This window comes from Aedes aegypti, chromosome 3 (assembly GCF_002204515.2).
Source record: "Aedes aegypti strain LVP_AGWG chromosome 3, AaegL5.0 Primary Assembly, whole genome shotgun sequence".
NCBI lineage: Eukaryota > Metazoa > Arthropoda > Insecta > Diptera > Culicidae > Aedes > Aedes aegypti.
Genome location: NC_035109.1, coordinates 234840897 through 234861017, shown reverse-complemented (window position 1 = coordinate 234861017; position 20121 = coordinate 234840897). Strand labels below are relative to the sequence as shown.

The 20121-nt window shown below is 38.2% G+C and overlaps 2 protein-coding genes across 3 annotated transcripts in view; one reads left to right on the top strand and one right to left on the bottom strand.

The window, feature by feature from the left end:
• The window catches only part of LOC5576228, a 33445-nt gene extending 19493 nt beyond the window's left edge, over nucleotides 1–13952 (top strand). For both annotated transcript variants that reach the window (XM_021853795.1, XM_001655956.2), the window contains 3 exons: nucleotides 11891–12027; nucleotides 12094–13170; nucleotides 13237–13952. In XM_021853795.1, coding sequence (XP_021709487.1) covers nucleotides 11983–12027; nucleotides 12094–13170; nucleotides 13237–13629 — 1515 coding nt within the window. In that variant the 5' untranslated portion in view covers nucleotides 11891–11982 and the 3' untranslated portion in view covers nucleotides 13630–13952. The remainder of the gene's footprint in view (nucleotides 1–11890; nucleotides 12028–12093; nucleotides 13171–13236) is intronic.
• LOC5576229 lies at nucleotides 13651–16001 on the bottom strand. Its single transcript, XM_001655957.2, has 4 exons — nucleotides 15598–16001; nucleotides 14562–15536; nucleotides 14257–14496; nucleotides 13651–14144 (listed from the first exon to the last, which is right to left on the bottom strand). The coding sequence occupies exons 1-4, from the start codon at nucleotides 15628–15630 to the stop codon at nucleotides 13779–13781; spliced, it is 1614 nt and encodes a 537-aa protein (XP_001656007.2). The 5' UTR covers nucleotides 15631–16001; the 3' UTR covers nucleotides 13651–13778.
• Between the last annotated feature and the right edge of the window lie 4120 nt (nucleotides 16002–20121).

Genomic DNA, 20121 nt, shown 5'->3' with positions numbered 1-20121 from the left:
CTGACTTAGGAAGACATTTGAAAGGTAAGAAAAAGGAAAGGCATGCAGTGAAGAAAGGCAAGAAAGATAGCGAGACGGAAGAAGATAGTAGTTTGGAGGAAGACTCGGGAAGCTCCCGAGGTCTCAGGCGAAGGCCTCGGTCAGTAGCAGACTGGCGGATGCGCTATGATGGGAAGGATGATGGGAAGAAGCTGAACAAGTTTATTGAAGAAGTAGAGTTTATGGCAGAAGCGGAGGGACTGAGTAAACGAATGCTGTTCAACGAGGCCATTCATCTGTTTGCTGGTGATGCCAGGACATGGTACATGGAAGGAAAACGTAACTGCGATTTTCGTAACTGGAGTGAGCTGATTGCAGAATTGAAACTTGAGTTTCAGCCTCCGGACATGGACTTCCATTATGAGCAACAGGCTGCACAACGCAGACAAAAACGCTCGGAGAAGTTTCAGGATTATTACAACGCTGTAGTTGAAATCTTCCGCTACATGGCTGTCCCACCGTCGGAAGAGAGGAAATTCGACATCATCTTCAGAAATCTTCGGTCGGATTACAAGAACGTGCTGGTTGTCAAAGGAGTTCGGACCTTGAAGGCCCTTAGACAATGGGGCAGGAAGCTGGATTCAGTCAACATGTGGATGTATAGAGGCAGGGACCAGGAATCGACGCAGAAACCTGCTGCTCAAGTGCACGAAGTTTCAGCTAAATCGTTCCAGTCTCGAAACCAGTCTGGGGGTAAACCCTGGAGGCCATCACCACAGACCAGAGAGCCGAATCAGTCGAATTGGAAACGTCCTCAGGATAAACCTGATACTTCCGGACCAAAGCAACCGTCAGTTCGAAAAGAGGGAGAATATAGGGAAGATCAGCCAGACTCTAGTAGAGGTGCATTAGAGAAGCGAGTCGCAGGTTACAAGGTTCCAGATAGGACAACATGCTTCAATTGTAGAGGAAAGTTTCACTACTATGCAGTATGTTTGGCGCCGAAGGAAGTTTTTTGTACCGTTTGCGGTTTTCCTAATTTCAGGAGGGATAATTGCCCATTTTGTGCAAAAAACGCGAAGGGTTCGGCGTAGGAGGTCGTCGAGTCCCGCTTAGAAAACCTCCAACAGTATTCGTTTCAGATTGTTCGGATGTCAGCGAATTGCTCGTGGCTATAGAAGGAGACAATCGACCATTTGCTGGAATAAATGTTTTGGGTTTACGGTTGATAGGTTTGTTGGACAGTGGAGCACAGGTATCAATCCTAGGAACAGGTAGCGAGGATTTGATTAGGAAGCTGAAGTTGAAGCTGTTCAACACGACGACGAAGGTTACGACAGCGGGAGGAAATCGGTTGGAAGTGAAGGGTTACGTGAACCTTCCAGTAACTTTTGAAGGCGAAACGCGGATTCTCACTACTCTGGTAGCTCCTTCAATGAAGAGGCGGCTCATTCTGGGAATGAACTTCTGGAAGTTGTTCAATATACAACCTACAGTTCAGAATTCCTTAGATGACCAAGAAATTGCCGAAGCCGAACGAGAGCAAATAAAAGAAGATTGCAGGTTGTCTCCAAATCAGAATGATCGACTGGAAGAGGTCAAGAAACAGTTTAAAGCGTTTGTAGAAGGAGGGCCGTTGGAGACTACATCATTAATTAGCCATAAAATTGAATTTGAGGAAAATTTTCAAAATGCATCTCCAGTACGATTGAACCCATACCCTTGGTCCCCAGAGGTTCAACGAAACGTTAACGAGGAATTGGACAAGTGGATAGCATCTGGAGTGGTAGAACGATCTAGCAGCGATTGGGCGTTATTGATCGTGCCGGTGATGAAAAAGACCGAAGGGGAAGATGGACAGCAGAAGATCAAAGTACGAATGTGCTTCGATGCAAGAAAATTGAACGAGAGGACCCGACGCGATGCATACCCACTACCGCACCAGGATAGAATCTTGGGCAGATTGGGCTCATCGAAGTACTTGTCAACTATAGATTTGTCCAAAGCTTTTTGGCAAATTCCGTTGGACAAGGACTCCAGGAAGTATACTGCTTTCAGGGTTTTTGGGCGTGGACTTTTCCAATTTACCCGGCTACCTTTCGGACTGGTTAACAGCCCTGCGACGTTATCGAGGTTGATGGACCAGGTTTTGGGGTACGGAGAACTAGAACCCAATGTTTTTGTATACCTGGATGACATTGTCATTGCCAGTAACTCATTTGAAGAACATTTGCGGACTCTGGAAGAGGTAGCAAGGCGACTAAATGCGGCAAATTTGTCGATTAACTTGGATAAATCCAAATTTTGCGTTGCAGAATTGCCCTACCTCGGATTCATTCTCTCAAAAGAAGGAGTTCGACCCAATCCAGAGAAAGTAGAAGCGATCGTCAACTTTGAGAGACCGTCTTCGGTACGATCACTCAGGAGGTTTTTGGGGATGGTCAATTATTATCGCAGATTTATTGACTGCTTCAGCGATTTGACCACTCCACTGACTGATCTCTTGAAGGGTAAGCCGAAGATCGTGACCTGGAATGCTGAGGCAGAAGCAGCATTTAACGTTCTGAAGGAAAAACTAATAACTGCACCGGTTCTGGCTAACCCCCGATTCGATTTGCCGTTCAAAATCCAGACCGACGCCAGCGATTTGGCGATTGCTGGCATTCTGACACAAGAAATCGAAGGGGCGGAACACGTTGTTGCATACTACTCACGAAAGCTCACCACGCCACAGAGGGCTTGGAAAGCTGCAGAAAAAGAAGGTCTGGCAGCGTTAGAATCGATTGAACGGTTCCGACCTTACGTGGAAGGAACCAGATTCACCCTCATCACAGATTCTTCGGCTCTTTCGTTCATTATGAACACGAAATGGAAGCCGTCATCAAAGTTGAGCCGTTGGAGTATTCTTCTTCAACAGTATGATATGGTGGTTCAACACCGAAAGGGCTCAGAAAATATTGTTGCCGATGCGCTGTCCAGATCCGTAGAAGTGCTGGACATTACCCAGGACAATGGATGGTATGCGAAGCAGTTTCGAAAAGTCGAACAGGATCCGCAGAGTTTCGCAGACTTCAAGATCGAAGATAAGAAGCTGTTCAAATTCGTATCTGCAGCGTCAGATGTCCTTGACTATCGATTCGAATGGAAGCTATGCTTACCAGAGGGATTGAGAGAGTCGGTACTTCGACAGGAACACGATGACGTTCTGCATCCTGGATTTGAAAAGACTCTGCATCGAGTCAAAACCAGGTACTATTGGCCAAAAATGGCAATAGATACAAAACGACATGTACAAGCGTGTGTTACGTGTAAGCAGTGCAAACCCGGTAATGCTGCTTCAGCACCGGAAATGGGAAAGCAAAAACTCACGGATAGGCCATTCCAGATTCTAGCATTGGATTTTATCCAGAGCCTTCCTCGAAGTAAAAACGGAAACTGCCATTTGTTAGTCCTAATGGACCTTTTTTCTAAATGGGTTATTCTGGTTCCTGTGAAGAAGATTGAGGCCAAGGCAGTTTGTAAGATCGTGGAAGACATCTGGATTCGGCGATATGGAACACCGGAAGTGGTCATTAGTGATAATGCCACGACCTTTACCGGGAAAGAGTTCCAATATCTGTTGGCAGAGAGAGGGATCCGTCACTGGCCTAATGCGAGGCACCACAGCCAAGCTAATCCGGTGGAGCGGGCCAATAGAACCATTAACGCGTGTCTGCGGACCTATATGCAAACCGATCAACGGATTTGGGATACCAGGGTCGGAGACATCGAAGAGATGATGAACACGACTGTCCACGCTTCTACCGGATTTACGCCTTACAGGATCCTCTATGGACATGAGAAGGTTGTAAAGGGGGAAGAACATAGGCGTGAGAGAGATGAAGGTGAACTGTCGGTAGAGGCTAGAGAAGAATACCGGAAGGAAGTAGGAGGAAAATTATTAGAAAAAGTCAAGGAGAATCTGCAGAAAACTGATGAAAAGAGTAGAAAGGTTTATAACTTACGGCATAAGAAATTTGCTCCAGCTTACCGAGTTGGCCAGAAGGTGTTCAAGCGTAACTTCCGGCAGTCGTCAGCTGTAGAGCATTATAATGCCAAATATGGGCCTCTGTATACCCCTTGCATCATTATCGCGAAGCGGGGTAGTAGCTCGTATGAGGTAGCGGACGAAGCAGGCCGGAGTCTCGGAGTATTCTCCGCCAATGATCTTCGACCTGGTAATGAATAGTGGGCAAGTCTCTCCTAAAATAAACAGTTATGTATGAGTTGCATTTACCATACGAATTACTGGAAGGACGTTAGTTACGTAGTAGCGAATAGTAAAACTGTAGTTTAGCTGAATGTTGGTCATCGTCGTTCATCCTAGGTCTTCGTCGAGCCATATCGTCAGCAGTATTTCGTCCTGGGTCACGTTCCAGTTTGTGTTCGTTAATAAGCGTAGAACTTAGAACCAAATGAACAGTGTGATCCAGTTGTTAGGTGTCGTTGTCCAATTATCCTTTGTGTTAGTCCAAATCCATAGGTCATCGTAGTACCAAAGTGAAGAGTCATGAATCGTCGTTTGAGTCTTGTTCATCGTGTAAAGTTATTGAAGTTTAATAAGTGCATTTAGTTGTCCCCGTCGTCGTGATCGTCAGTATCATCGTCGTCGTCTGTAATAGTTTTATGGCATAGTCCATCGTAGTCGTTGTCGTTCTCAGCAAGCACGGTTTGTGTCTTCGCTGATAAATTGTCGTGTGTCTGTAAAAGAGAAAGAGAGAAGGTTTATCAAAATGTGTCGTATATCAATCCGGATTGAAACATTGTGGTCTTTTGTTAGTGCGCAATGACAAAAGATATGCATCTAGAAATAGAATTGAATAGAATATCTAATTATAGGGTCAAGAATAAGAAACATTACTCTACTGTAGATACCGTGTGTAGCTACGTACCTGTTCAGTATGAAACACTCATCCAATCGAACGAAATTTGTTTTCAGAATCGTTCCTACATCACCAGGTGGCCAACTGGTGGAATGAAGCTGGAAATAAAGAAGTTCAATCAGCCTAAAGAATAGAATCATGAAACAAGTTCACTTATCGCATTGAAATCAGGTCCAACGTAGTCTATCGGCTTCAACTCTGCTTTGCACCTCACCCTCTAATCGAATATATCCGCACGCGAGCACACACGGTAGTAGACTAAATCGTATTCGGCATTCGTTGATCCTCATACCCGAACGTGATGAGGCAGTAACGGAATGAGTGTAGTAGGAACTCACCATAGATGTTCATCATGGTGCTTATAGACGCACATAGGCACAGTTAGGGACCACACGTGATCGATTATAGCAAATTTTATTTGAAATTTCGCTCTTAGTTACACAAGGTTTTAACGTGTTATGTAGTCGTCGTAAACTTATAGATATTTTAACTACTACGTGTCGTATTTTAATTAACTATGTTTTGTCGTATATTTTGGTAATTGTCTTGAAGTTTTTGAAATTGATTCTATTTTGTTTTGTGTAGGAAAATAAATGTTTCAATGTATTTAAACATTTATTTTTCCGAGGTGGGGGGATAGTGTAACCGAGTGTTACAGGATTTTTAGAATTTTAATGTGTGCTTTATATGTTTTGATACTGTTACATTTCTTTGGTTAGTAGGTGTTGGGTTAGTAGGGTTATTTAAATGTAAATTGATAAAAATTGTATGTTGATTAGTAGGGTTAGTCATTTCAAATTCAAAAATTGTTAAAGCATTACAAAGTAGAGTGGGTACAAGTGGGAGACATATTGCATAACTGAGTGGGTACAACAACATACATATTCGGCGGGCGTAGAATATCATACAAAAGGGGTGGTAACAATGCACGTCTCATAATAGGAGAGATTGTAAGGATTGAGGCGCAAAATTAATTCGCCATCTCTCACTTAAGTTCTGGCGTTCGTGTGCTTCGGATCGTAAAATTGAAAATTAAAAGTGTCCTTACGTTATAAGTCAAGTGAGTGGTGAAGTGAAACGGGTGATATTAAGTGTTCAATCAGGTAGGACTGCACTCCTCAATGCCTGTATAACTTTCTCCCTAACACTACTTACGCTAGACTAGAATATGACTAGTAAAGCAATTTTCTAAAACCCATCCCCGTTGCCCTCACAGGACCTTTTGTGGTACCTTAAGGTACTTCGCCATTTTGTATTCCAACGAAAGTTGGGGAAGCACACGATTCGGCATAGTGGTCCTTAGTTGGCCACTACGCCTAACCGTAAAAGATTAACACCGCTCTGGTCTTGCGAGGCCATAATCACCAAGGAGCGATTCCTCGGGCCCAAAGGTGCTCTAACCGTAAAGGAGGACCTCTCTCGGCAGAGTCAATCCGGCCTTGTCCTGGGCTCTGTCGATGCTTGCCAAAGAGAGAAGACGCCAGAGAGACCAGTAGATCGCACCATTTCATCAAGTCGATCTACTCACCGATCCACCAGTCAATTTTCCGATCACCACCACCACCATCACCCTGCTGGGAAATCCGCCGGAGGTCCAGTCAGCCGGCCAGCAGAAACATCGTCGGCGAGCGCTCGTCCATCGGCATCGAGACATCAGCATCACCAACAGTACCGGTACGTGTCCCAAAACCTTCTACACCCACTCTACACCCACAATTGCAATAAATTTTCAATAAATTCAACCCACACCCCATTTACAATAGAATTTCAATAAATGCCATTAGTTTCCTCAAATTCCACCTTTTTAAAATCCCATAACCCAAGTAAGGTGACAGTATCTGCACGTTGTTCGTGAAGCCCCTCCGATTGCCCGGTAGTAAGCCGACCTTGAGACCCAGCTCGAGGGGTCCCTTGCTACTGAGAGTTTCCCGCGAGCTTTGCTAGGGTAAAATTTACTCCATAATGTTCGCTTGACTTCTACAATCAATTTAATGTAAAAATAAACTACATATCGTCGCCTTAGATTTTGATTTAGAGACATAAAACTTAAAAAATTGGGATTAATCATAGTTTTTTAAGTATACTAAATTTTGAGTGCAATAAAAAAATATATTCTAAACTCAAATAAGTTAAAATAACTTCTATTAGTAAATTTATAAGGAAAAAAAATAAATAAATGTAATCGCATTGAATTATGATTTACAGGCAAACAGGCTCATGATTGAGGGTTTACCTTAGTTTCTTATGTGAAATAAATTTTGATTGTAATTACAAATTTCCATTACTTCTTAAACCTATTTACTGAAATTCTTCAATCAATTTGATGTTTAAAAAAAAAAAAACAAAATATTATTGCTTTGATAATTTTTTTTACAAGCATAAATGTTTTTTGCACTAGGTTTCAAATAATAATATTGAGAGTTATCAGAATTTGTATTACTTCTCAAACATACAGTATTGGACAAAACATTTGCAACTTTTTCGATTTTCCATACAAAATGACCTACTTCGGTAAGCTAGATCTCAGTTATTTATGGACCGATTCGAATGAAATTTTCACAGAGCATCAGCTATAACTTGAATTTTAACACATATTTTTCAATAATTTTTCCAAACACGAGTTTATAAGTAATAACGGTTTAACTAAAGTGTAAATTTCGACGAAAAATTCAAAACTATTTATCTGAAAATCTGATAGCCCTACACAAAAACTGTCTTCAGCAAACTTGTTCATCTCGTTAAAATTTACAACTTTGCTGATAATACCATGAAGCTTTTAATACAATATGTTTAGGTATGTCATTTATAAAAAATTGTCAAAAAATTCACTTTAGTCAAACAGTTACTGCTTTTAAACTTGTGATTTGAAAAATCACTCAAAAATATATGTTAAAATTAATGTTATGTCTGATGTTCTGTCAAAATTTCAATCAAATCGGTCTACAAAAAAACCGAGATATAGCTTACCAAAGTTGGTAATTTTGTATGGAAAATCAAAAAAGTTGCCAATTTTTTTTCCAATACTGTATTTAATTGACATCTACAATATTTTTTTGTTTTGTTTTGCTACAATCCATCGATTTGAGTTTTTATTTACTAGCATATATGTTTATTAAACAGGGTTTAACGTAATCTCTTACGGAAAATTAATTTTGAGTGTAATCGGAAATCTCAACATCTACTTCAACATGTTCACCCAACTTCTGCGTGTCATCGCTTTCAATTTTGATCCACAAGCAACCTAGCTCGTGAAATAGGGTTTCTCGTGATTTATTAGGTTAAATAAATTTGAAGTGTTATAAGGAAATATATATTATTTCTCAAACAAGTTCACTTATCTTCTATTAGCAATTTCATGCCGATAGAACTATTTGTCATTGCTTAGAATTCTGTTTTACAGGCAAACAGACTAATGAAATCGGATTTTTTTCTGTTTCTTAGGTAATATAAATTTTGAGTGTAATCACAAATTTCTATTTCTACTCAATAATTTTCAAGTGAAAATTCTTCAATTCTTCATTCAAATTGATATAAAAAAGGCTACATATCTTTGCCTTAGATTTTGATTTAGATACATATAATTTAAAAAATTGGATTTTTCTTATATTTTTTAATCAACCATGTTAATATAAGTACTACAAATAAATTTCGAACGAAAACAAATATTTTTCATCGCCTTCAATTATGAGTTACAGGTTTACAGGCTGATAGAGGGTTTGTCTTAGTTTCTCATGTGAAATAAATTTCGAGTGTAATCAAAAATTTGCATTACTTTTCAAACATGTTTACTAAACTTCTACAATCAATTTTAAGTTGAAAACAATAATATGTTTTTGCTTTAATTATTTTTTTACGAGCATAAATATCTATTGGACAAATTTTTACGTAGTTTTTCGGGTAAAATAAATTTTGAGTGTAACCAAAAATTTGTATTACTTCTCAAACATGTTAACTTCATTTCTACAATCAATTTCATGTTGAAAAAATAACTAACTATCAATTTGAATTTTTATTCAGAAGCATATTTGCTTATTGAAAAAGGTTTTACATAGTTTCTAGGGTAAAACATTTCTTGAGTGTGATCAGAAGCTTCTATTTCTATTTAAACATGTTCATCTAACTTCTATAAGCAAATTCATTCCGAAAAATCTACATGTCATCGCTTAGAATTTTGGTTTTCAGGCAAACATGCTGCTGGCAAACGTCATGAGATAGGGTTTCTCGTATTTTTTTAGGTTATTTGAAGTGTTAAAAGAAAATGTCCCTTTCTTTTTAAACGTGTTAACTTAACTCTTATAAGAAAGTTCATGCAGAAAAGAACTACAGTCGCCTCTCCACATCTCGATATCAAAGGGACCATCGAGATAGGGAGAGATCGAGACAAAGAACATATTTTTGATGAATACTAGATTGAAAAACACTTCGTTGCCAAGAAAGTAATACACAAACAAACGTCATTTTGCGCTCCTAATTTGTTTTGAATCCCAAAACTTTGGTCTAGTAACCTTCGATATTGGTCATATCGATATACGGAGAGCAAATTGAGAACGAAAAAACAACAGAAACACATCGAGATATGGAGATATCGAGATATGGAGAGTGAAAATGTATGCAGACTGAAGGGACTTATGTAATCATCGACATAGGGAGAGATATAGAGATGTAGAACATCGAGATGTGGAGAGTCGACTGTACTTGTCATTATATTGGATTTCGAATTATAGGCAAACAGACTCATGAAATAGGGTTTTTAGCAGACTTTTAGGAAAAACAAATTTTGAGTGTAATCAGAAGTTTCTTTACTTATTTGAATAGGTTTAGTTGGTTTCAACAATTAAATTAACCCTCTAATACCCAAATTTTTATTTTCGATCTAAATATCATTTTTAGTTATCTAAAATCGTTCTAAACACGTTTTGGGCAATGATTTATTTTTATTCGCAAATCTATGAATTTTGGTTTTTGATTTTTATAATTTTTATTTTTGAACATCCCTATCATTTTTCATTTTTTCTTGAAGCCTCTTCTAGTTACTGATTTTTGGCAACAATAAAAAATCAAGTTTTCACGGTACTTTTAAAAATAATAAATTTCAAATATTTTTCTGAAAATATTTTTATTTTTCGTGTAATTAACGGAAACACAGGTTTGGAATTATATTAATACCACCCAGCCCTTCTTCTGTTATAGGTTAATAGTAGAAAAATATAAAAGGTACGATTTTTTATATTACACGTTAAATAAATACCAGGCATTTGTAGGTTATATAAGAATACAATTTTTCAAACAATTTTCAAAAATACAAAAAAGTTTCAAAAGTCATAAATAACTTTTCTCGTATGCGTGTTATGAGTCAAGGTTTAAGCCAAAAATAAAATCATTTTGATTTCCGAGCTGCGAAAAAATACACAAAATTCCAAAATGTACCCCGTCTAAAGGCGGGGTTGGGTATTAGAGGGTTAATGTTGAAAAACACATGTATTTGCATTGAATTTCGAGCTACAGACAAACAGGAGAAAAAAAAGGTTTGCCATAGTTTTAAAGGTAAAACAAATTTTGAGTTTTATCAAAAATGTATGTCTCTATTCAAATGTAATGACTTGACTTCTACAATCGATTTTCTGGAGACAAAAAACTTGATGGCATCGCTTTGTATTCTGATTTACATACAAATGAGAACAAAAAATATTGCATACCCTTCAAAAACTTTATACCTTACTACGTCTATGTGCAATATTATTTTTTCTCTGAAAGACATAACTTTAAGCATTCAAATGGTAAAATAAAATAAAAAATCGGATTGTTTATCATGAAGTTATGATTTTTTGAAAACATTGAACGATTTATTAATGGAAGCCTCTTATATCTGTTTTTCCTAGCTATGACCATGTTTAGTATTTTTATATTGAAGATCTACACTAGAAGTGTTGAATCGTGAAACAAAATCAAAAATTGATTGCATCACGGCACCGAAATATTTTTTTATAGGTTTGTTAAACATTTCAAATGGGAGCACCCCATTCTCCATTTTCCTTGCTACGACTCTGTTTGATATTTTCCCCTGCAATGCTGGTCTTGAATGTTTCCAACGGTGAAATAATATTATGATAATTTTGTCTGATGGCTCTGAACAATTGTAACGCTGTTTTTTCTGAGGTTGAGCATCTTTGCTCAGCCCCTCATGGACCGTCTACCTTGCTACGACCATGTGTGTCATTTTTTTTATAAGTGTTTGACCACAATGTTCTCGTTAGTGAAAAATTTTCAGCATTTGGACAAATATTTGGAAAGTTATGATTTTTTGAATAGTCCGTGTAACGCTGTTTTGGGGTCACCGTCGTCTACGGGTTTTTTTTTCTCACCGTAGCGTGACAGTTAATATAATATATTTATATATAGTACACCGTGGTAGGTACTAATAATTTGCGTTGCACAAAGTCAGTACTTCCTAAATGCTGTGTACACTTATCCCATTTGGTATTTTTGAAGAAATTAAAACAAAAAAATTCGAGGGCGTTTTGAAGGAATGCGGGAAAATCAAATTGATTTATAGAGAAATCTAAACAAACACGTAGAGAATTTTCTGTGAAAAATGCAGATACACTCCCGTGCAAAAGTTTGGGTTCATCAACAATTATCAATGACGCGTACAAATTTCAATGACGGACTAATAATTGGACCGTAGAACTGAAATAAAATGCGCTTCGTGAGGCAAACGCGCACATGGAGGGATTGCTGTAAATCACTTAAGCTATCATCAGTTATCGCTTTACTAATTGTGTGGCTAAGCATACTTCAACAGACAATCATCAGTTTCAACTCTGACTAAATCTGTGCAATGTCAAACATTTGTTTGTCTCGGTACCAATCCAAGCCAAATATGTGTCATAGTGTACTTATAGCTTTACGCATATACGATGGTATAATGCAGAGTGGTTGGTTTCGATAGTCTGTGTAACAATATAATGGTTTCTGTTTTGTTTTGGAAGATGAGTTATCTCCGTTAGTTTTTATTCACCTGGCTTGCAATCCTCTATTATTCGATATTTGGTTCAACAAGTGCGTGCCACAGTAAGTCAGCATGGAACTACCAGAAAATATGACCGTTAACGATCTTCCACCAGAGGTGTGTGAACATATTATTTGTTTAGATTACAGAGAAATATGATTCATTCTTTTTCGTGCCTTTCAGATGATGGAGAAAATATTCGAACATCTCACATTCCACGAACGCCTGCTGATATCCGCTACTTGTAAACTGTGGCACAAGGTGATATTTGGCCCCCAATTTTGCAAAAGGCTATTTCTACATTTGAGGACATTGGATGACCTTGTTAAGAAACCTTATGCAAAGGAGATGATGGGACGTTGTCGCAATGTAAACGTTTCATGTTCGCATTTCGGAGAAAATGAATTGAAATTGTTGAAGGACTATATGTCAGGATCTTCCCTCGAGAAACTCAAAATCTCCACAAGTACACAAACTGGCAAACATATCGTCGAGGCCGCTCTGCAAGTTTTGATAGAGTTAGAAACTTTGCATCTTGATCTGCAGGGGAGTTACGATGGTGAAGTCATACAAATCAGTCATCCAAAACTAAAACGTATTGTATTGAATGGGCAGTGGAACTATGTAATAGAATGTGGCAGTTTGACCACTCTAGAATCAAATCAGGTGAACGAAATAAGTGCTCAAGGCGTGGGTGCTTTACGGAGACAATTACGTAGCCTGAAACTCTCCGGTTTACACAAAGATCTTTTCAATGCTGCTACATCCGATATTATATCTAGTTCACGCTGGGATTATTTGCGAGAACTTTGCTTCATTTATCCACCGTCATTAGAGCACCTCGAGAGAATGCTGGAGAAAATGCCTTGTTTAGAGAGCTTGAGCTTGTATAAATCCAACCAAATCGTAACTGGAAAAGAGCTTGCACCAGCAACACGTTTGTCTGAATTAACATTGGGAAAACAATGTATAGAAACGGTTTCATTGAATATATTCCTTGCTCGTTCGTCTTTGCACAGGCTTTCATTGCTAAACTGCACGTTTTGTGCTACAAATGTGCCACTGACATCAGATTCCATTGAACGACTATCTTTCCAACCTGTTTATGGAGAATTGTTACCACTGTTCCCAAATTTAAAAGTCTTAGATGTAGAAGGCACACAGGAAACAGATTTCAGCTCTATATTGAAGCAAATAAGCAAAAATTATAAAAGGCTGGAACGTCTGACAATCGGTGTGAAATGTGGAGAAATTGGACAGGTAAATTTATAAGTTATGTGCTAACATTCTCGTAACTATCATTAATCATGCTTTGCCTTCTTTCAGTTCGCAGTATGTCTTGCGACAGAAGCAAGCCTTACCATCCCGTTTTCGCTCCCGACGGAATTGGACAGACTGAAAGTTATTCAAATAAATCGAATGGATTTAAACAAAATCGATTGGATCGCGTGTACAGGCAGTAAGGTGGAATATATCCGACTGAATGGTTGCAGTATAAACGGAATTGGATGTAAGAATTTGGTTCAGACTTTCAAACACCTGCGAACGTTGTATCTAGACCATTGCTATCTCCGACTACCTCGTGCTGATCTATTCGATATTGACGAGACCTGCAGTAAAGGACTGCGCACATATGCTCCACACTGTAAAATTTCATATTACGATTGTCACATTGAAGATTTGTACGATTACTGTGGAAGAAGTGGGCCTGTCATCTAAGTTCCAATATGTACATCCCAATTAAAAAATCATCAAATAAATATGTATTTCTAAAATTGACTTGAAGTAACTTTTCCGAGATTCCTCTCCTATAATTAGCCTTAACAATAGTGTTATAAGCAAATTGACTAATTCCATTTGGATGCTTGTCACATAAGCAGCTGCTTCAATGTTGCAGGTGTTATTTGTACAGAATCATGCCACGACACAATGCTGTTGGGGAACATTTCCCTCGTCTTCCTCTCGCAACCCCCGTTCGCAACTGCATTGGGGTCTCCGGTGTCATCAACGATATGGCAACGGTCAACATGTAACCGTTGGAGCGAAGGAAACACACGACCTAAGGATCCAAACATTGAAAACCTCACCATGAAACAGTTACTCAAGGTAAATTGTTGAACCGTGGTCAATGGCTGGCACAAATTCCAGTGTTCGCCCGTCACTTCTGTAGCTCGCAGTTCCAGTGACTTCAGGTTTTTCATTTGATGTAATTTTTGGAGGGCATCTTCGTCAAGCTGAAATGCATTGGAAATCAAAATTTCAGTTGTGCCCAAACAACCCCTTAAATTTTAAATGAATTAAATGTACAAATTACACCAATTGAACGCCTTGAAGAAACAATCTTACCGTTGTTCTGAAACGTAATTTCAAATGTTGCACCGATGTAAAGTTGTAGAACACCTTCTGCAGTAAATCATTTCCATATTTAAAACCATGGACCAACTCAAAATGTTTTAAATCGCAAAAATTGTGCTCCAGCAGAACATTATTGACAACATTTATAAGCTTCAACCGCTCAAGGCCAACCATTCGTATATGCAAGCCAGGCAGGTCATTGACGATTTCGCATTGTTTAATTGTTAAGCTCTAGAACGGGGAAAACAAGCACCATTAAAAGTCCCGTTCATGAAACAATCGAATGGCATGTATACCTTCAGAGGTTGGATCAATAGAACATTAATCAGCACATTGGCGTCGACTTCCATGTTCTGCAATTCAAGGCTCTCCAAACTCGTCCTGAGTGAACACCATGTGGGGAAGATTTTGTAGAAAGCTACATTGCTATGCAAACAAAATGTTTTGAGCAAAGGCATCTGCTTAGTAAATTTTCGTGATTGTTCATCGTCTGCCGCGCGGTCTGCTGTTTGGGAATAGCTGTACTGCAGCTCTTTGTCATCATATATGCCTAATTCCAAATGTTGCAAACACGGGAAACTACAAGTCATTATTTGGTCCAGCGTTTCGATGTCGTACAGATTTACGTTCAGTGATTCCAATCGTTTGCTATACTGCTCTACAAGCTTCCACGTAGCGTCACAATTTACTGTTAGATGTAATTCCTTCAAATTAGGAGCCTCAAGCTGCAAAGACCCAATCGAATATGGTAACCCAATGTTGAAGCTCTCCAAGCTGGTACTCTTCAGCAACCAGGTCTGATCGTCAACCTTGCAAGATTCTCCATTATAACTGAACGAAACGTTCAACTCTTTCAGCTGCGACAATTCTCCTAATCTATTTTGTATTATTCTTTTCAAACTATTATATTTGCTAAATATGTGCAAACTAGAAAGCTCCGTTGTTCCAAACAAAATGTTTGCAATATTTTTTTCCGCCGTAGAGTCTTCCTCATGATGCATTGCACAGGGTGAGGATGGTTCGACGCCATTCTCATTATCTCCTTCGGAATCATCCTTATCGGCATAGAGTTGTACTATGGACAGATTCTTACATGTGCTTAAGAATTTCATGCTCGCCGGTGAAACTTCTTCCCCAAAGTCACCCTGGAGTTTCACCCGGATTCTTCGTTGAAACCGTAAACCGCTAAGAACATCTTTCCAAATATGGCAAACTTGACCAACGTTGCGGATGTCCTTGAATGGGAGGTAGATAAAAATTTTCTCCAAAACCTGCGGCAAACAGATCGTCATTAGTTGCTCCTATGCATTGATTATGGCGTTTGATACATACCTCGACCGGCAATGAATTTATTGACATAGCCATTGATGGACAGCAATTGAAAGTTTTTAACTGCGTTTTGTTTTGACCATCACAACCGTTCGTCGTATCGTGCTTCACACCACGTTTCACACTTTCTTCGCATCCCTTTTATGAACAGCTGACTTCAAGGCCGGTGTCAAATCAATGGGCCAACTGAAAATAAGATATTTTTTTCCTACTTTGAGAGCACGCTTTGAATAGGCCGTAAGACTATAATGTATTATCGTTCGTGACGCGAAAAAATCGTGTTGATCGTCGCTGTTACTTCAAATCGTCTTGGTGAATTCAGTGTGATCATTCCTTTTACAATTAGCAATAATTGCACAGAAGACACCATAAAGATTCGAATAAACTGTAACGAACATGTTTAGAAGTTTTCAAGATCGTCATTTTTTTAAACATTTCATTCATTTCTTATATCTGATTTTTGAAAGTTAAATTCTTATCTAGCATGAACCCTTGATACTTAACTTCATCTGACTAAAGAAACTATAATTTAGACTAAGGGGCCCAGATAGCCGTAGCGGTAAACGCGCAGCTATTCAGCATGACCATGCTGAGGGTCGTGGGTTCGAATCCCACTGGTCGAGGATCTTTTCGTAAAAGGAAATTTTCTCGATTCCCAGAGCATAGAGTATCATCGTACCTGCCACACGATATACACATGCAAAAATGGTTAATCGGCAAGAAAGCTCTCAGTTAATAACTGCGGAAGTGTTCATAAGAACACTAAGCTGAGAAGCAGGCTTTGTCCCAGTTGGGACGTAACGCCAGAAAGAAGAAGAACATCTGACCAATTTATTGGAACCCCTCTCATCGTGACAACATGTCTACTTGAAGGTGTCAAATAAAGAGCTTTTGGTTTATGTGGGAATATTATTAGTTGAGTTTTGGAACCATTAGGAGAAATCTTCCATTTTTGCAAGTATGAAGAAAAAATATCCAAACTTTTTTGCAATCGACTACAGATGACACGCAGACTTCTTCTTTTGGCAGAGAGGCCTGTGTCATCCGCAAACAAGGATTTTTGACATCCCTGAGGTAACTCAGGTAAGTTAGATGTGAAAATATTGTATAATATTGGTCCCAAAATGCTGCCTTGCTCTTACAGGAAGTCTTTCAGATTTGGAGTTCTGATAATTGGGTCCTAAAATGTTTAACGAAATCTTGTTTTTATTTAATGACACGAAAAAGCATGTTACTGCAACTATTTTAGCAATTTTTCCCGCTCAAATAACGGCTACATCATACTTAAACTTTAATTCAAAAATTGGGTCCATAAATGAACCTTGACACTTTTGATCATGTTTGACGTTCGCTTAATCGACAAAAACACCACAGGGCTTATAGTTTTAACACTGGGGTTGTTCCTATCTGACATTTCGGAAGGGACACTGAAAGCAAAATACACCCAAAATTAGAGTTTAAGCCAATGAGTGTGACAAAATCTAAAAAAAATGTTTTTTGGACTTAAACAAAAAAAAAACATTAAAAACTTGAGTAAACATGTGTTTTTGGCCTAAACTTAAGCGTTTGGTATTATAATTGGGACAGGCTGTTAGGACCCTATTACCCAGAAGTGTACGATTTGACAGATAACTTTGAATTATTCTAACAATGTATGTTGAAAAATCAAAGTTTCTTAATTTTACGATCAAACCTTCATGCCAAACACTGCCGAATGCTTTTTCTATGCCTAGAAGAGCAAGAATAGCCTTCAGATTTCTTGGAACTGATCTAATTTATTACACGTAAAAGTTGATGAGTGGTCGAATGTCCATGGCGGAATCCGAACTGTTCATTCGCAAAAATTTGTATTTTCGTTGATGTGGACCATCATTCTGTCCAAAATAACCTTTTCAAAAAGTTTACTGACGGAGGAAAGCAAACTGATTGGACGATATCTAGAAGCTTCTGCAGGATTTTTGTCTGGTTTTAAAATTGGTACAACCTTAGCATTTTTCCATTTGTCAGGAAAATATGCTAATCAAAAACATTTGTTAAACATATCAACTAAGAATGATAAGCTACTTTTTGGAAGTTTCTTGATGAGGTGTAAAAAATTTCATCATCGCCAGGAGCTTTCATATTTTTGAATTTTTCAATAATAGTTGTCACTTCTTCCAAATCAGTCTCCCAGGAATTTTCGAAAATGTTCTCTTGATTGAGAATATTTTCGAAGTCCTGAGTAACTTGATTTTCAATTGGACTAGTAAGTCCTAAATTAAAATTGTGCGCGCTTTTAAACTGCGTAGCAAGCTTTTGAGCTTTTTCGCAATTAGTTACTAATAATTTGTTTTCCTCTTTCAATGCCGGTATTGGCTTTTTTATCTTCAATTTTTTTTTATTTTTTTTTTTTTATTTTATCTTCAATTTTTTTTTTATTGAGAAAAACTACGTTGAAATTGCCTTCTCCAGGTTTGTTCACAAATTTCATAACGCTAAAAATGACCATTTTTGACACTCACCCACCCCCTCGTAACGCATTTTGTATGAATGATCTACAAATTTTGTATGAGCTGTAACATTCTAAAGACACCCACCCTTCCCCTTCAGCATTATGAAATTTGTGAATGGGCCCTCCTCATGTTTTTAAGATGGATCAAGACTTTACGATAATCTTCTATAATCACGGATTCAAATTTTACTTCACATTTTGGAATTGCAATGCTCCTGGCTTCAAGAATGGAATTTGTTAAAGTTTCAAGAGCGTTGTCAATGTCAAGTTTTTTTTTGTAAAGTAATGTTAACATCAAGATAACAGTCAATGTATGTTTCATATATATTCCAGTCGGCTCGAAAATAATTGAAAATGGAGCTGATAGGATTGAGAATCGATTCATGGGATATTTGAAACGTAACAAGAACATCAGACTCAAAATTAGCATGAGTAACTAATTGGCTACAAAGATGAATAGAGTTGGTCAAGACCAAAACAATCGTTGAAGGATTTGAAAAATATCCAGAAGAGCACTCATCGAAAAAAATGCTGCCTTTGGAATTACTTTGAGAATTATTCCATAACCGATGTTTGGCATTTAAGTCACCAATGACAAAACATTTTGACTTATTACGAGTCAATTTTCGCAAGTCAGTTTGGAGCAAATTAACTTGCTGTCCAGAGCATTGAAAAGGCAAATAGGCAACTATGAAAGTATATTGACCAAGCTGTGTTTTAACTGAAACACCTGAAGTTTCAAGTTTTATTCAAGTTTCAAAATGACGAAAACAGTTGATGTTTTATACCGCCTATGAATGATGATTGCAACTCCCCCACATGCCCCATCAAGTCGATCATTACGATAAACAAAAAAAATAGGGTCTTTTTTAAGTTTGGATCCAGGTTTTAAATATGTTTCAGTAATAAGTGCTATATGCACGTTATTAGCTGTAAGAAAATTAAACAGCTCGTCCTCTTTACCATTCAAAGAACGAGCATTCCAATCAAAAATATTTAAATTATTATTTATTGGATCCATTAGATAAACGTAACCCAATAACAATTTGATAAGTAAATTTTACACCAACTTGAACTGCTTCAGTCATAGTGGTGGCTTTGAACATTGCATCAATCAATAGATTCAGTTGTTCACTTAGAAAATTGAAATCATAGTACGAATAGGGGAGGAGTTCAAATTACCTGCTACGACATCGGCGAAGGATTTTCCGTGGGTAGATACATTCGAAATTAAAAGATTCGAACGAGCATGATTATGATCTTCCTGGTGGGTATGATTCTTGATCAAGCGATCGTTAACTGAAAAATGAGCATTGTTCGATACTCTACCAGGCAAATTCCGGAAACGACCGTTATCGTAACGGATATTATCTTTCATCTGCCTGGCACGAGCCTCGACGACTCGCCTACGCGAAGGGCAAGCCCATAAATTGGACTTATGATTGCCACCAGAATTGACGCATATGAACTTATCGGTATCTTCCTTCACTGGACAGACGTCCTTGGCATGAGAAGAACCTCCGCAAATCATGCATTTAGCATCCATGCGGCAATTTTTTGTACCATGACTCCACTTTTGGCACCGACGGCACTGAGTGGGGTTCTGGTAATTTCCTCCAGGTTTATGGAAATGTTCCCATGTCACACGGACACCGAACAAAAGTTTTGCTTTTTCTAAAGCTTTATATTATTCAATTCTTGTTTGTTAAAGTGAACTAAATAATATTCTTGAGAAAGCCCTTTCCGAAGAATGCCAAATTGGGTTCTCTTTTTCATAATAATTACTTGGACCGGGGAAAATCCAAGTAAATAATTTATTCCATTTTTGATCTCTTCAGGTGACTTATAGTCACTTGAGAGACCTTTCAAGACAACTTTGAACAAACGTTCCGTTTTGTCGTCATAAGTAAAAAAAAAATGTGCTTCTTTTCTTCAAGATTTTAGAGATGAAGTTGGCGATCTTTGAGAGTTTTCGGCAAAACGTGACAGTCTCCTTTCTTTGCGATTTGGAAGAAAACCTTGATTCCCCTAATGGA